Source organism: Sapajus apella, unplaced genomic scaffold, assembly GCF_009761245.1.
Source record: "Sapajus apella isolate SASKATOON/1434 unplaced genomic scaffold, GSC_monkey_1.0 scaffold60, whole genome shotgun sequence".
In the NCBI taxonomy this organism is placed as follows: Eukaryota; Metazoa; Chordata; class Mammalia; order Primates; family Cebidae; genus Sapajus; species Sapajus apella.
The window spans coordinates 13,575,412-13,591,955 of NW_022437000.1; the positions used below are offsets into that span (position 1 = coordinate 13,575,412).

At 46.1% G+C, this 16,544-nt stretch overlaps 1 protein-coding gene across 5 annotated transcripts in view; it reads left to right on the plus strand.

The window, feature by feature from the left end:
* Positions 1-11,367, plus strand: part of TFDP1 (transcription factor Dp-1) — a 62,272-nt gene extending 50,905 nt beyond the window's left edge. For 4 of the 5 annotated variants that reach the window (XM_032246322.1, XM_032246323.1, XM_032246321.1 and 1 more), the window contains 7 exons: positions 3,277-3,442; positions 3,922-4,065; positions 4,540-4,608; positions 5,930-6,081; positions 6,478-6,644; positions 7,748-7,826; positions 10,028-10,628. In XM_032246322.1, coding sequence (XP_032102213.1) covers positions 3,277-3,442; positions 3,922-4,065; positions 4,540-4,608; positions 5,930-6,081; positions 6,478-6,644; positions 7,748-7,826; positions 10,028-10,175 — 925 coding nt within the window. In that variant the 3' untranslated portion in view covers positions 10,176-10,628. Of the gene's footprint in view, positions 1-2,068; positions 2,191-3,276; positions 3,443-3,921; positions 4,066-4,539; positions 4,609-5,929; positions 6,082-6,477; positions 6,645-7,747; positions 7,827-10,027 lie in introns of all 5 variants that reach the window. The other variant, XM_032246318.1, reaches the window with a different exon arrangement.
* The last annotated feature ends 5,177 nt before the right edge of the window (positions 11,368-16,544 follow it).

The following is a 16,544-nucleotide window of genomic DNA, read 5'->3' on the forward strand; positions in this document are numbered from 1 at the left end:
TGGGACTACAGGATGCACCACCATGCCCACTTAATTTTTGTATTTTAGTAGAGACAGGGTTTCACCATGTTGGCCAAGATAGTCTCGATCTCTTGATCTCATGATCCGCCTGCCTTGGCCTCCCACAGTGCTGGATTATAGGGGTGAGCCACCGTGCCCAGCTGACTTAGGGTATTTTCAGCTCACATGGGTTTATCAGGATGTTCCCTGTTGTAAGTCAGAGCTGCTGTTTGTGAGTCGGTTTGCTCCTGAGTGGAGGACAGCGCCACGGCAACTGCATCTGTCTCGGGGCCAAGATCCAGTGCCTCTCGTGGTCCTGGGGTTCTCGGGGAAGGGAGTGGACCCATGAGGCGGGTTAGAATTGTGTGCAGGACTTCTCCAGCCCCCTCTACCTGTGCATGTGGTATGCTCAGAGCCAGCCAGCGCTGCCCAGCGTGGAGCTGGCAGGTTCTCAGTCTCATATCAACTCCCGGAGAATGGCATCCCCTGAACTCAGTGCGGGAAGCTGTGCGAGGCCAGTGCGCTCAGCAAGCGACATGGGCTGCAGGGCCCTGTTGGCGGCTGTTTAAATCTCCTATGTGGCCCAGTGCCCCAGCAGCACGCACACACGTACTGAACAAAACAAGTTTCCCAGGACATCCACCCACACCAGGAGATTGGTCTTTTTTGTTGTTTCATTTTGCAGAAAATTCCCTAGTTTGATTTCATGGCTTACTGACGGGGTGATCCACAGAAGGCCACACTCTGATGAGTCTCTGATCATCAGAGACATGAGTGTCAATGAAAAGATCAGTCCCGTTGAAATGTTTTTCTTCTCAGAAGCTGACATGTGATCTGGCCTAGGGATAATTGGAAAGTGTCCCCATCAGCTGCTGCCAGGGCCACCGCGGGTGATGCATTTATCCCTCTAAGAAGGGGAGCTGGGGAGGGCACCAGCTTAGAGTAGCTCAGGAGGTCGGCCACATGAGGCCCCCCCAGCATACAGGTGTCCAGCTCCAATCCCTCTAACAGAAACTGCATGTTCACACAAGCAGTTTAATCGCTGAGGCAATTTGATTTGTTGTGAATTGAATGACTTAACATTTACTGAGAAGTAGTGTTTCCAGTTTAGATAAAGTCATGCAACAAGATCTCTGAAAAGTCAGTTTTATTTGCCCCCACGAGGGAATGTCTGTGTGTCCCCTGGTATTAACACTTGTACATCCATGATGGAACTAAAGTGATAAGACTTTGCTAAAACAAACCAGCTAGCAATTTCCTTAAGGAAGAGACAGTTGTTGACATCTCAGGTGTGCCGTGGGGTGGGGTAGGTGGGTCAGCGTCCGCACTGGCATTGCCTCTGGTGGTTCCCCCCAGAGGGGCCCAAGTGTGTGAGCCCCGGGGACATGTGGACTCCCTCGCTCCTTGCCTGATGCTGTTGTGGGTGCCGACTCCCCCTGACAGGGCTCCAGGGTGCAGGGTTACCAGGTAACCCTGGCTACCTGGTTGTGACAATACGATGGTTGTCACCGTGTAGGTGTCACCCTGCTGGGCTGGGGGAGCAGCTGCTGTCACTCTGCCTGTGCTTTTGTCTTTTGAGAGCTGTTTTTGGTTTCAGGCCTCTTTTTAGTACTGTGGAAGGGTACAGTTTCATCCTCATCCATATCACTAAAAAGAAGTAAAAGAGGGTGAAGGGAAAACTAGAAACGTGCTGAGGGCCCTGTGTGGAAATCTGATCCGCCCCTCGTTCAGCCCCACCGTTAGTGCTTTGTGTGCGGTTTGGGGGTCACGCTCTGCCCTGTTCTGTCTTGGCTTGCTTGGGTCGTCCGAAGCTTCTTGTTGCGTGTGTCTAATTTGAGAAGATGCCTGTGGCTGACGAGAGGAAGGTGAGCCACGTTCAGAACAGGTGTGGTGGTGCCGTCACCGTGTCAGACGCGTCCACCGCCGGGCGTTTTTCCTGCTCTGTCGTTGCTGTTCACTGCGGTTAATGGAATTCAGCAGTGGCTGTGGATAGCGAGCAGATGGTGGGCATGGAACCCTCGCCGTGTGGGAGGGGACTGACTGACTGAATTGTCTTTTTTGACTGTAGGTAATTGGTACGCCTCAGAGACCAGCAGCATCAAACACCCTCGTGGTAGGAAGCCCACACACCCCCAGCACTCACTTTGCCTCTCAGAACCAGCCTTCCGACTCCTCACCTTGGTCTGCCGGGTGAGCACTTCCCTCTGGACCCTTAGAGTTGTAGGATTGCTTGCGGTTCGCATCTCCACCTTCTCCTGGGCCACGCGTGTCACATAGTTGTGTGATGGGGCTCCCACGTGCATTGATGTCAGTCTCCAAGTGTTACCCATCATCCTGCCCTACACAGGTGTGCAGCCAAGGCGCACTGCCTCGGTCACAGAGAAGTCGGGCTGGGCACTGCCCGCCCCACTTGGTGTCTGGTGTAGTGAGTGGGTGTTCTTTGAGGGGCTGGCAGCTCTTGACCAAGACGGGTAGAAGCTGGCCTTGTACTCGCCGCAGGACCTGAGACTTTTCCTCGTCTGCGCTGGGAACACATGGGACGGATTTCAGCCTCTGACCCTGAATTCAGCCGCTATGGCCCTTGGAGTTACGGCCCCTGTGGGTGGTCCCACCAGAGCTGCTCCTTCCACTAAAGCAAAATCTGACGAGCTGTGTCTTTCCTTAAAACATACACACACGCACACGCACACACACACGGCTACAAAAGCATGCCTGTGTCAGTGCCTGAAGCTTCACCAGTTAGGAACCGAACCTTGAGAGGCCTTTCCTGCGATGTGGGGACTGGCCAGAGTGTACACAGTTGGGTTTTCCCCTGACCTGAAGCACACCCAGTAATTTGCAACTGTTGTCAGGTGGCCGTCACAGCCATATGAGATTATAGTCTGCTGAAATTTGTCCTAAAAATTCCCAAATTTACACGGAGATGTCCCATCGTTCCTGTTGCCAGTTGCCCTCTTTAGAAAAGTGGTGCTTGGTGTACTGACATGCCCTCCCACATGCTGATTCGGGCCCTGGGAACGCCTCCTGTTTTCCCCAACACTTGGAAGGATGGAGGTGCAGCCTGCCGGGGAGGCACTCGCCTTCTGACCTGCAGAAGCACTGGACCTGGGGGCTCGGCTGGGGGTCCTGGCCTGCTCACGTATTGGATCTGCTGCACCTGTGGGACGTGGCCCCTTTTTGTGCAGCTCGTTAGAGCTCTCGGGTAAAAGCATTCCTCGATTCTGCTGATGCTCAGGAGTGCTGACGGTCGCTTCTTTTTTCCTTTGTATTTTGAAGGAAGCGCAACAGGAAAGGAGAGAAGAATGGCAAGGGCCTGCGGCATTTTTCCATGAAGGTCTGCGAGAAGGTGCAGAGGAAAGGGACCACTTCCTACAACGAAGTGGCGGACGAGCTGGTTGCGGAGTTCAGCGCTGCCGACAACCACATCTTACCAAACGAGTCAGTAAGTGTGTGCCGGGGGGCTTGAGAGGCTGAGTAGCCAAACCTGACAGTGTGGCACGTTTTGCCCTTTTAAAATTGGGAACAGTTAAAAACATACAGAAAATTCCAAGTACAGCACGAAAGAATTTTTCCCAACCCATTTGCTGGCAGGATGCTTTGTCGTCTCTGGTGAGTGAGCACGTGTGCTGACTTTGCCTGTCCACTGGCTTCCCCTGCCCAGAAATGCAGTAACGCCCTCCTCACCCGCTGGGCTCCACCCTCGATGGCCCCCAGCTCCCCTCCTGGCACACACTCGGGCTTTGCACAGCCCTGTCTCAGCCTGCGTCATCCGTAGGGTGGGAGCGCTCCCCGAGGACATGTTGGGGTGACAGCTCCATGAGCGGGGTGCCCCTTTAAGCCAGTGCACGTGGCCTACAGTTTCAGATGGGATCCACAGGCTTTTTTGGATCGTTTGGAAACTCCACTCCCTGTCATCCCCAGGCTTATGACCAGAAGAACATAAGACGGCGCGTCTACGATGCCTTAAACGTGCTGATGGCCATGAACATCATCTCCAAGGAGAAGAAGGAGATCAAGTGGATTGGTCTGCCCACCAACTCGGCTCAGGAATGTCAGAACTTAGAGGTGCCCCTTCAACCTTCATGTTCCCTCTGGTCTGTGTAGATGTTTTTGTCGTTGGTCACTCAGTTGGGTCTGGGCTCCGTGCCCTTGTGCTCTATGTGTCTGGCTGGCAGACGGTCATGTAGGCAGACATCTCCCTGCGATTCTCAGTCTCTGCTGTCGGGAGGGAGTGTGGCTGGCCCAGACCCACTAGAGCGTGTTAAACTCTACTGTAGGTTAATTCTGAATCCTAGTTTGTGGGATTTTTTTTTCTTTTTAGATACCATAGTTAAATCCAAGAAATGAGAGGGGAGAAGGTATAGTTTACAATCAAAGAAAAACTCACCTGTATCTTGTAGCACCTGCTATGTCTAGATTTATCCATATCCTTTCGATTAAATTCAAGGTAAACATAGGTAACACTGAGGATATGGATTTTAAAATACGCTGTATGGAGCAATTGTGATGACTCTCCACTTGGGTGGTTTGTTTTTGAAGGTGGAAAGACAGAGGAGACTTGAAAGAATAAAACAGAAACAGTCTCAACTTCAAGAACTTATTCTGCAGGTAAGAGAACACTTTGGAGGCGGGGTAATTTTTATTTTACTTATTTAGTTTTATAACAGCAGCGTACCACCTTGGGTTACACTCCTGTGTGGTAAATGAAATGACTGCTTTCAGATTCTGAATGTGAATTTCATGAACATTCCTTGAGTTCATCTCATGGGTGTGGCAACGTGGGGCTGGTTCCCAGAGCGAAGTTGTGCATGTACATGCGTGTGTGTGTGTGTGCCTGTGTGCATGTGCCTCTGTGTGCATGCGTGTACGTGTGCGTATGTGCATGTATGCATGTGTGTATATGTGCGTATCCCTTGTCACAGTGTCTAAACAGGCAAAACACAGCTGGAGGGATGACTTCATGCAAAAGCAGCATTTGGAAAATCCCCTCAGAGGTGCTTAACCCAAGGCCCAGGCGACAGGCGAGGCCTCTAAAACTGTGGTGGGCACTGTGCACCTGGGTCTTGACAGTGCTGGTCAGGGCCCTGGAGCTGGCCTCCCCTACCTCCCATTGATTGCTGAGGGTGGGGGGCACCCCTGGGGGGCCCCGTGTCTGGTGTGGAGGGGGTTGTATGCAAGGTGCTCGCTGTAGAGCTGGCTGCTGCCCTGACAGAGATGTGCTTAAGCCCTCCCAGAGGGGACGGTGTGGCGGCCGTGGTGATGGAGGCTCGTGGGTGGGAGCTTCTTGGGGGCTGCGGAGACTGTCAGGAGGGATGGTTCTGCCTGCTAGTGTCCTAGTGCCTGCCAAGTGGGGTGAGACCCAAGGTGGCTGGGAGCGAACGGGATTCTCCTGGTTCTACATTAAAGCAGGGAAGCTCTTTCCAAGTGGAACACTTGGTTTGGGGCCCTGAGGCCCTGGTCCTAGGTTCAGCCTTGCAGGGCCCATTCTTCCCGAGAAGCACCTCTGCAGCACACGGGCTGTTTCGTGTTCCACTTTCCGGGGTGGGCGAAGTTCTCAGCACAGCACCCCCTCCAAGGCTGTCACCCCATTGGTGCCACGGGTGTGGGTGGTCTCAGAGGTGAAGGACAGCAAGGAATTGACTTCCAAGATTGGTGTTTAGTTGAGCGCCCTTGCCACAGAGGATGCCTTCATCCCAGGCACGGATGGCCACGCGCCTGCTCTTGCCCAGTTCTCCCCTCAGGATGCCATTTCCTGAGTGCGTTTCTCCAGGGGTTGCAGGGGTCAGCACTTAGCGGCTGGCGCTGGCCTTTCAGATGTCCAAGCCAACTCCTCGCTGTTGCGTGGGCACAGGGAGGGCTGTGAGGACCCCTTGAGCACAGGGGCTGTGTTCTTGTGCCGCCATGTGCCACTTGGCTCCTCTTTATCTAGCAAATTGCCTTCAAGAACCTGGTGCAGAGAAACCGGCACGCGGAGCAGCAGGCCAGCCGGCCGCCGCCGCCCAACTCGGTCATCCACCTGCCCTTCATCATCGTCAACACCAGCAAGAAGACTGTCATCGACTGTAGCATCTCCAATGACAAGTAGGTTGTGGGCAGGGAGACGTTCCCTGGCTGTGCATGTCTTTTTGAGGGAGCTGACCCTGTTGGGATTGTCCCTAGGACAAGTTTTAAATTTTGCACAAATTGCTGGGGTTGCTGTCCATCATGGGGCGGCGGGAGGCAGCCGCCGGGCAGCAGGTGGCAAGTCTGTGTCCCAGGAGCGCATGCCTTAGGGCATGTCCTCCTGGAGAGAATGAGCCTTGATTTGCTTCTTATCCTATTTACTTCTGAGTTTATAAGTCCTATGAGGAGATGCCGATGACTGGGAACCTGAAGGCTGTGTGTGGCGGGCAGCAGGTCAGCTGTCCTGGCTCCATGCCGGCATGCACTCTCTCTGCTGGGAGACCCTGTCTTTCTGACTGTGCCTTTCCCCTTCAGATTCGAGTATCTGTTTAATTTTGATAACACATTTGAAATCCACGATGACATAGAAGTGCTAAAGCGGATGGGCATGGCGTGCGGGCTGGAGTCCGGGAGCTGCTCTGCCGAAGACCTTAAAATGGCCAGAAGCCTGGTCCCAAAGGCCCTGGAGCCGTACGTGACAGGTCAGCGGTTCCCAGATGACAACCCGGTGTGAGGAATGGGCCCAGCCTCGGATAGCTCCCTCCCCACCTGGCTCGGGGCATGTCTTGCTGAGATTGACAGAGGGCCTGGAGCAAAGACAGAGGGGCTATGAGGGGCATGGGGGTGGGGTGCGGCTGGGGCGGGGTCCAGCCAGTGCCCTCACTCGCTGGATACGGGGCCTTGAGTCTGCAGGAGGCTTGTGTGGATTTCCCTTGTGGCACATGTGAGGAGGTGCTAAGTCGGGATTTTACCCTCCAAGTAGGCCCAGAAGTAGGAGAAGCTGAGATTCTTTGAGGAGTGCAGTTGGATTGCTGATCCGCCCCACCCCCCGCCCCCTGATGGTAGCTGATTGGTCACTAGGGCAAAGTGACCAAGAAAAAGCATTTTAGCATCATTGGCGGCCTTCTCTGGAGGGCCGGGAGCACGGGAACTTTTGTTGAAGGGACTTTTTATCTGGTTCTGGTGAATTCTTTCCTTGGGGCCATAGGGTCCCAGCCTACTGACAACAGGGTGGCTTTAAGGCGAGAAATTGTGAAGGTGCTGTATCTGCTAATCCTTTTCTTGTCGGCCTAAACTTTGGGTGTGGACTTACTCCCTGAGAGGGTCAGAGATTCCTCCCTGAGCTCCTAAACTGTCCCAGATCTTGTGAAAATCTGGCTGGTCCATATCGTCAGCTGACAGTAGGGTCTGGCTGCCCATGTGGGCTGGGCCCTGACCCGCCCTCTGTCCGGTGCTTCATGGAGCTGCCAGGATGGGCTGTAGGAAGAGGGTTTCAGCTTACTCCTTGATCGTTCTCATCATGATGGTTATGATACTGACATAGCAGCACATATGTGCTGTTTGTAAGTCAGTGCGTGCAGGTATTGCAAGGCTGTTCATGCCTTTTTAGGGAAGACAGGCTATGTGACTGCACAGCGGGATGTCCTCTGTGGCACAGTGCAGAAAATACTGGACAAGTGAAGGATGTCTGGAAGCTTCCCCAGCTGTCCGTCCTGCGGCACTGCGTGTCATTTTGATGGTTGTCTGTGTGTCTTGTGTTGTGTCTGTTTTATGACCATTTGCTTTATTTTCTTTCCTTTTTCAGAAATGGCTCAGGGAACTGTTGGAGGCGTGTTCATCACGACGGCAGGTTCCACGTCTAATGGCACGAGGTTCTCCGCCAGGTGACAGCGGTTGAGGGTGTGGGAGAAGCATTGTCTGGGCCTCCCGTGGGGCCCAGGGGCCAAGGCAGGGTGGCTGTCTCAGATATGGCCATCAGGTCCGAGGCTGCTCCGCCGTGCTTGTCTGTCCAGGCAGTGGGGCCCCACCGGCTTTCCCTGTGTGGAGAGCTGCTTTTCTTACTTGGTTTCTCCTCACTAAAAACTAGAAGTAATACATGGTGGTGGTTTTTTTTGTTACAGTATCACCTAAAAAGTAAAGTAGGAATGAAAGCCACCCAAATCCTTCTGTCCTGGGCAGCCCAAGTAACAGCAAGTATTTCTAGTTTTTTTTCTCCTATTTTTCAGAACACGTCTGTGGTCACAGTGCATTCATTTTTCAGAACGCATTTGCAGTCATGGCGCATGTATTTTTCACAATGCATCTGCGATCACAGCACACATATTTTTCAGAACGCATCTGCAGTTACAGTCCACGTATTTTTCAGAGCAGTCATAGCGCACATATTTTTCTGAATGCGTCTGTGGTCACAGCGCATGTATTTTTCAGAACATGTTTGTGGTCACAGCGCACATATTTTTCAGAATACGTTTGTGGTCACAGTACACATATTTTTCAGAACGCATCTGTGGTATGCACATTACACATTTTCAGAACACAACTGTGGTCAGAGTGCACATATTTTCTTACATGCATTTTTCACCTTACATTTTATTGTATTAATATATATTATTTCTGTGCTATTAAAGGGCCTTTATTTAAATAAATTTGTATTTAATCTTTGACCTGCAATCCCATAGGGTAGAATGATATCCCTAGGTATTTATCTTAGTGCTTCAAAGAGAAATACAGCTTTAATGATAAATATTAACAAAACAAAGATTTTATTGACTTTCATATTGCATTGTGATACAATATGTAGTATTACTTTATATTAATCGTAAGTTCATAAAATCTTTAATTGGAAATATAAGAACTTAGTAACCTGTGGGTCCGGATAACAGGGCACGGCGTATTGAGTTGCAGTGCGCGTGAGCCTGTGTTGGCATGTGCTGTGGCCATGAGATGTAGCAAGTGTGTCAGGGGCGCATGTAGCTTCCTGGCCAGCTCTGGGGTTACAAAGCCAGTGTCTGCCAGCCTTGGCCTCACCTGTAAGGCGAGACTGGTGATTGATGAGTCATTGATCTGTGGCAAGGATCAGTGAAGTGGTGATAGAAGAAGGTACTCGTCACAGTGCCTGGTAACAAGCTTTTGACTGAGGCCGGTTCTCTTTCTCTTCAGCTGTGTGTGAATGTGTAGGGGTCAGTGTGTAAACATGTTTAACATTGGTTCTTCCATGAGGTGGAATGTGGGTATTTTTAGGACTTTCATCATCAGATAATCCTTTTTATGGATGTGATTCTCAGACTTGTCAGTTTTTCATAACAATGGAAACAAAGCTATGACCATTTCTTATGAAATACCAATTTTCAAAGTGGCATGATGGGACATTTTACGAAAGTACCTCATGAAAGGACATCTGGGTAGTTCCCAGTTATCAGGAAAACTACAGTGAGCAGCTTTGTGGCTGAATTTCTCACCATTTCTGACTTGTTTCTACTTCATCAAAGGCATATTGACTCATTTTTATTGTAGTTAATAAATACCATTAAAATGTATTAAAATATATGCATATATTTTTATGCAGTTGGAAAACATTTTTAAATGTTAGGACATCGTGAGCTGTGATTAGTGGTAGGTTTTTGTGGTGCTGCAAACCCTCTGGGCTCCCAGTCCACGCTGCCAGATTCCAGCCATGCTCCGGACTTCATGCTGTCCTGCCCCAGGCTCTCTTTTCTCCTGTTGCTGGTTATGAGTGAAAGTCCTGGAGGGAGGAATCTAATGGTTTTACAGTTCATTGCCTCTGGGGCACTACTCCTGATGGAATGATGAGTGAGGGAGAGGGAGCTTGTGGCTCTGCTCAGCCTCCTATTTCTGGCATTGTGGATTCCAGGAGACAGGGTCAGAAGAGAACCAGACGGGCATGGAGTGAGTGCTGGCGTGCTGTAGTGCAGACACTCACAGCCTCCCAGTTCTGTGTGTGTGACTGACAAAACCCACACCTGTGCGGCATACATAGCCTGTCCTTTGGCCACAGGCCCTGAGGTGAGGGGAGGCTGAGTGGGCCACTCTGCACTGACTGCCTCATCCGCCTCCTGCCTTGCAGTGACCTGACCAACGGTGCAGATGGGATGCTGGCCACAAGTTCCAACGGGTCTCAGTACAGTGGCTCCAGGGTGGAGACCCCAGTGTCCTACGTCGGGGAAGACGACGAGGACGACGATGACTTCAATGAGAATGATGAGGATGACTGACATCCTCCCCACGTCAAATTCAGCTTCAGGAAAACGTTTAGGGAAAAGAAACTTTTTTTTTTTAAATGTGGGTTTTCTGTTTCCTTTTGGCCTACTCCCAAGAAGATATTGGTAAGCTATTGAATTTAGATATGCACCTCTGATAAGCAAGGATTGTTTCCCGTAGGATTAGGACGTGCTGTGGATGTGTGTTTTGATACCAGTGTGCTGATGCAGAGCATTTATTTACTTTTTAGGATTTTGTGTTTTCATTTTTCTGGTTTTCTCTAAGTGCAGAGTTCATTTTTGCCCCTGAACAGTTTTTGCTGAGTCTGCTGAAGAAATTGTATTTCATCCACATCCATGAAAATACAACACCCTCCTGTGGTGGATGGTGAGAACCTGATGCCATTTATTTGCCGTGAGTTTGGACGGCACCCCCGCTGGTGGATAGCAGGACTCTGTGGAATGTTCCGTTTGTTCAGTGGTACGGTGTCCAGAGCCCCAAGCAAACAGGAGAATTCGACTTTCTAAACAATAAACTTCATCAACCTTATTGACTTCATTTTCCCTTAAATTATATTGACTGTTGTGATTCCATCAAGCTTATAAACTCTTTTCTCTCCCTATTTGCAGCAACAAATTGCAAAGTGCTTTTGTTTGTTTTTGTTTTGTTTGGTTAAGGCTTATTGCCACGCTGGTGCAGCTATGGAGACTGTCTGGAAGGCTTGGAATGGTTTATTGCTTATGGTAAAATTTGCCTGATTTCTTACAGGCAGCATTTGGAAACCTTTTATTATATAGTTGTTTACATACTTATAAGTCTATCATTTAAAAACATGTACTGAAACAAATGTTGTATTTGTTTCATAAGCATCTTCCTGTAATCTATTATAAAATTGAAATTAAATATAGAGAATGTTTTAACAATTTTTTAACTCAAAATTTGTCAATCATTTTTAATAGTTCTTTTTTTATAAAAGAAAAAGGAATTTAAGGACAGGCAGTAGTCTCTTTTAAAGTTTATTCACACAACCCATTAACTGCACAGTTGCTGTTAGCTGCCTGTTCTGAAACGATAGTCTTTTTATTGAAACACAAATAAACTTTTCTGTAATATTTTATGGAATATAAAGAGACTTTAATTGTTTGACTTGTTTAACTTGGCACTGTTAGTTTTTATTAATAAAACGCGCATGGGCATTTTAAACAAGCTGTGTTTCTCTAATTCAGGATTATTGTCTAGAAATTTGTCTGTCTTGTTGGTCTTACTTTATCCTTGAGTGAGAAACTAGGTTGTTATTAGGCCCAGACACGGTGGGTCCGGGTGGTCCCTGTGGGCACACCCCCCCAACCAAATTTGGTCAGAAGCACATCTTCCGGGAGTCCACCCTGAAGGTGGAGAGTGGCCAAGGGTGGAGGTCTTGGATACAAGGAAAGGAGGAGGCACCTTTTTTGGTGCCTGTGGTGCAGAGAAAGATAAGCCAAGTTCCTTGGCTTTTTTTCACAATGAAAATTGAGACTTAAAAATTTAGAAGTTTGACTTTCAGAACAAGAATAAGATTGAGAGGCTTCTGAGAAGATGGTGGAATAAGGAAGCCAGGAATCTGACGTCTACCTCGCAGGCAGGATCTGCTGGATGCAGCTGTTCTGTAACTACGGAATCTACCAAAGGCTTAAAGCTTCCAAGGGAGCACGTGGCAGTTAATTTTGGTCAGTTTCACCTTTCTACCCCAACCCTGTTCCTTCATTTTTCTGTTTCTCCTTCTGGGAGCCAGACATTGAAGACTAGGACGTACAAAAATAGCTGTGCATACGGGGCTGCCCAGAGAGAGGCTCAGAAATGGCCTGAGAAGACCTTATGTTTACATCTCAGGCTGAACCATGGCACAGGTACAGCCTAGAGCTATCAAAAAGACAATAAACAAAGCAATAACAAAAATGGCAAATCCAAGGGAACAGGAGACCTCTTTTCAGAGTTTTACCACAGTGATAGATTCAGATGTCTGGTTGTCAACAAACAAGGCATACCAAGAAATAGCAAAGTATGGCCCATTTAGAGGAAAAAAAAAAACCAAAAAGAAACTGTCCTTGAAAAGGATCTGTTGGCAGATACACTAGACAAATACTTTTAAACAACTGTTTTAAAGATGCTCAAGGAAGTCAAAGAACATGTGCAGAAAGTCAAGAAGATGGTAAGAGCCTAAGAGGCCTGCGGGGACACCACCAGGCTGACCAGTGCATGCGTTGTGGGGTCTATGAAGGAGAAAGAAAGGTGCAGAGAGGATATTTGAAGATAATAATGGTTGAAAATGCACCAAGTTTAATAAAAGACATGAATATAAACATCCAAGATGTCCCATGAACTCCGAGTAAGGTGAACTCAGAGATCCACACCGAGACATATTATTATTAAGCTTTTGAAAGACAGAGGATGTTGAAAGCAGCAGGGGAGGAGCAACTCATCACATAAAAGGGGCTCCCAATAAAATTATCCACAGAGTTTTCATCAAAAACTGGAGACTACAAAGCAGTGGGCCAGTATATTCAAACTGTTAAACGAAAAACAATAAACTGTGTACCAAGAATCCTACAGCTGACAAAACTGTCCTTCAAAAGTGAGGGAAAAATTAAGACATTCCCGGATAAATAAAAGCTGAGGAAGTGTGCTGCCACCAGATTTGCCCTGCAAAAAATGCTTAAGGGGGTCCTGCAGAGTGAAATGAAAGAACAGTAGACAGCAGCTTGAAGCCAAATGAAGAAATCCAGATCTCACTAAAGGTAAATATGTGGGCAATTATAAAAGCCAGTATTGTAAGAATAGGTTGTAACTCTACTTTTTGTTTTTTACATGATTTAGGATACTAATGCATTTAAAAGAAGTATTTCTTTTTGAACACAGAATGTACTAAAAGGTAATTTTGTGATATCAGCAACCTAAAGGGTTGGGAAACGAGCTTTAAAGGAGAATTGTTTATGCCATTGAAGGTAAGCTGGTACAAATTCAGATTAAAGTGTTATAACTTTAGGGTGTTAAATGCAACCACTGCAGAGAAAATCACTGTAGAATTTACAGAAAAGGAAATGGGAAATGAATGTAAACATTAGCTACAAGAAGCCAACTTAAGACAGTGATGCAAGAAATGAGAGGCAAAAAAAAGCTAAAAAGCTATAGGGCATATGGAAAAATATATGCCAAATATTTTGCACATATTATATGCAAAATAACAAGCCTTTATCAGTAATTGTTTTAAATGTAAATGGATTAAATTCTCCAAAAGACAGTGGATAAAAGCATGTGATCAACCTACACTTTGTCTTCAAAGTACTCAGTTTAGGTGCAGAGATGAATAGGTTAAAGTGAAAGCATGGGAAAAAGATGTTCTATATACATAGTCTCCAGAAGAGAGCAGTAATATCAGACAAAATAGACTAAATTTTAAAAATTACAAAAGACAAAGGACATTATATCTTAAATTAAGCTTCAATACATTGAGAACATAAAAACATTTAGACACCCTAATGACAGACCATCAAGACATATGAAGCAAAAACTAACAGAATTGAAGTGAGAAATAGCTCTTTAATTATAGTTGGAGATTTCAGTATAGCACTCTCAACCAGACAGAAAAGTCAGGAAATAGAGTATACAACAAGCCAACTAGATCTCAGACATGAATATACAGAACACCCCCCAACAACAGCATACACTCTCTTCTCAGATTTCCCTGGGACATTTTCCTAGATACAAATTCAGTCTCAGTAGATTTAACAAGATAGATAACATGACAAGTATCTTTTCAGACTGCAGGAGATGAAGTTAGAAATCAATGACAAAACTGGAAAATTGACAAAATTATGGAAATTAACCAGTGCACTCCTAAACAATGAAAGAAGAAACCATAGGGAAGATTACAAAATACTTCGAGGAAACCGACTTATGAGATGTGGCGAAAGCAGTGATAACAGAGATTTATAGCTATAAATGCTTACATTAAGAAACAAGAAAGATCTCAAAATCAACGGCCTAACTTTACAAGTTCAGGCACCAGAAAAATCAAACTAAACTGGTAGTGAGTAGAAGGAAGAAAATTTAATAAAAATTAGACCAGAGCCAAGATTAGAGAACAGAAAAACAATGGAGAAGATCAAGGAACCAAAAAGTGCTTAGGTGAATAAAGTGGCAAACTTTTAGTTAGGTTTACTAAGAAATATTTACATTACTAAAATCAAATGAAAATGGGAACATTTCTAGTGGCTCTACAGGAATAAGGATTATGAGAGAATAATAGGAACAATTATATGTCAAATTAAAAAACCTAGATGAAATGGACAAATTCCTAGAAACAAAACCTACCCAGATTTAATCAAAATAAGTAAAAGTCCGAATAGACCTTTGACTAGTAAGGAGATTGAATCAGTCCTTTAAAATCTCACTCTGGACCTAATGGCTTCCCAGGTGAATCCTACCAAACATTTGAAGAATAACTACCAGTCCTCAAGTTTTTCCAAAAAATTGAAGAGATGGGAACACATTCTGATTAATTCTGTGAGGCCACCATTAATACCCCGATATCGAAGCCAAAGACACCACAAGTACAGAATACCTACATGCCTGAGGGGCATTGATGCAGAAATCCTCAACAAAATGCTGGCAACGTATTTAAAAGATCATACAATGTAAATATGAGCAGCGTATTTAGAAGATTATACATCATGACTTGGTGGAATTTATTTTTGGAATGCAAAGATGTTTTGACATTAATTGTAGTAAACACATGAACAGAATGAAAAAAATGATCATCTCAATATTTTATTAAAAGCTTTTTTTTTATTAGGGATGAGATCTTGCTTTGTCACCTGGAGTGGATTACAGTGGCGTGATCATGCCTCACTGCAGCCTGGAACTTGCTGGGCTCCAGCTTCTATCCTATGCCCTCAAGTAGCTGGAATGACAGGTGCCAGGCTAATTTTTTGATTTTTGATTTTTTTTGCACAGACAGGGTCTCTGTGTTGCCCAGGCTGGTTTTGAACTCCTGGCTCAAGTGATCGTCCCACTTTGGCCTCCCAAAGTCCTTGGATTACAGGTGTGAGCCACTGTGTTCAGGTGTAGTCATCTCAATTGATGTAGAAAAAGTATTTCATAAAATTCAGCATCCTTTTATGACAAAAAGAACAAACTAGGAATGAAACTACTTCAATATAGTTAATGTCACATATGAAAAACTCAGAGAAAGAACATCAAGGTGAAAGATTGAAAGCTTTTCCTCTAAGATCAGGAACAAGGCAGAGATGCCCACCCTGGCCTTTTCTATTCAACATAGTATTGGAAGTTACTAGCAAAGCAATTATGTGAGAAAAAGAAATACAGGGCATTCACATCTGAAGGGAAGAAGTAAAACCATCTCCAGTTGTTGATGATGTGATCTTATATGCAGGAAATCTGAAAGAATCCACTAAAAAACTATTAGAACTAGCAAAGTTTACGGGATGTAAAGTAAACAGGAAAATCACTTGTGTTTCTATACACTAACAATGAAAATCTGAAAAGGAAATTAAGAAAATAATTCCATTTACAATAGCATCAAATAATGAAATACTTAGGAATTAACTTGGTCAAGGAGGTGAAAGACTTATACAGTGAAAACGACAAGACATAGTTAAGAGAAATGAACAAATGCAAACGCACCCCATGGTAATGTATTAGAACACAATATTGTTGAGATGTCAACACTACCCAGCTTAATCTGTAGATTAAATGCAATCCCTGTCAAAGTCCCAGTGATTAGTTTTTCAGAAATAAAATCCTAAAATTCATACGGAATCTCAAGTGACCTCAACCCCTACAATCTTGAAGCACAAAGCTAGAGGACTCACACTTCTGGTTTCAAAACTACAAATCTCTAATGAAAGACCTACAGACTAAAGGAATAGAATAGAGAGCCCAGCCAAAGATCCTCACATGTTTGGTCAAGTGATTTTTGACAAGGAAGCCAAGACCATGCAGCAGGGAAAGGGCAGTCTTTTCAGAATATAAAGCTTAAGACGGTCAAACTCTTATAAGAAAACGTGGAGCGGCTGGGTGCGGTGGCTCACTGCTCTAGTCCCAGCACTTTGGGGGGCCAAGGTGGGTAGATCACTTGAGGTCAGGAGTTTGAGACCAGCTTGGCCAAATGCTTCAAGCCAATTGAAGAAGTCAAGATCTTAGTAAAGGTAAATATATGGGCAATCATAAAAGGTAGTATTCTAAAGCTAGTATTGTTTCTACCTAAAATACAAAAAACTAGCCGGCAAGATTGCATCACCTGTAGTCCCAGCTACTCGGGAGGCTGAGGCAGGAGAATTGCTTGAACCCAGAAAGTGAAGGTTGCAGTGAGCCAAGATCGCACC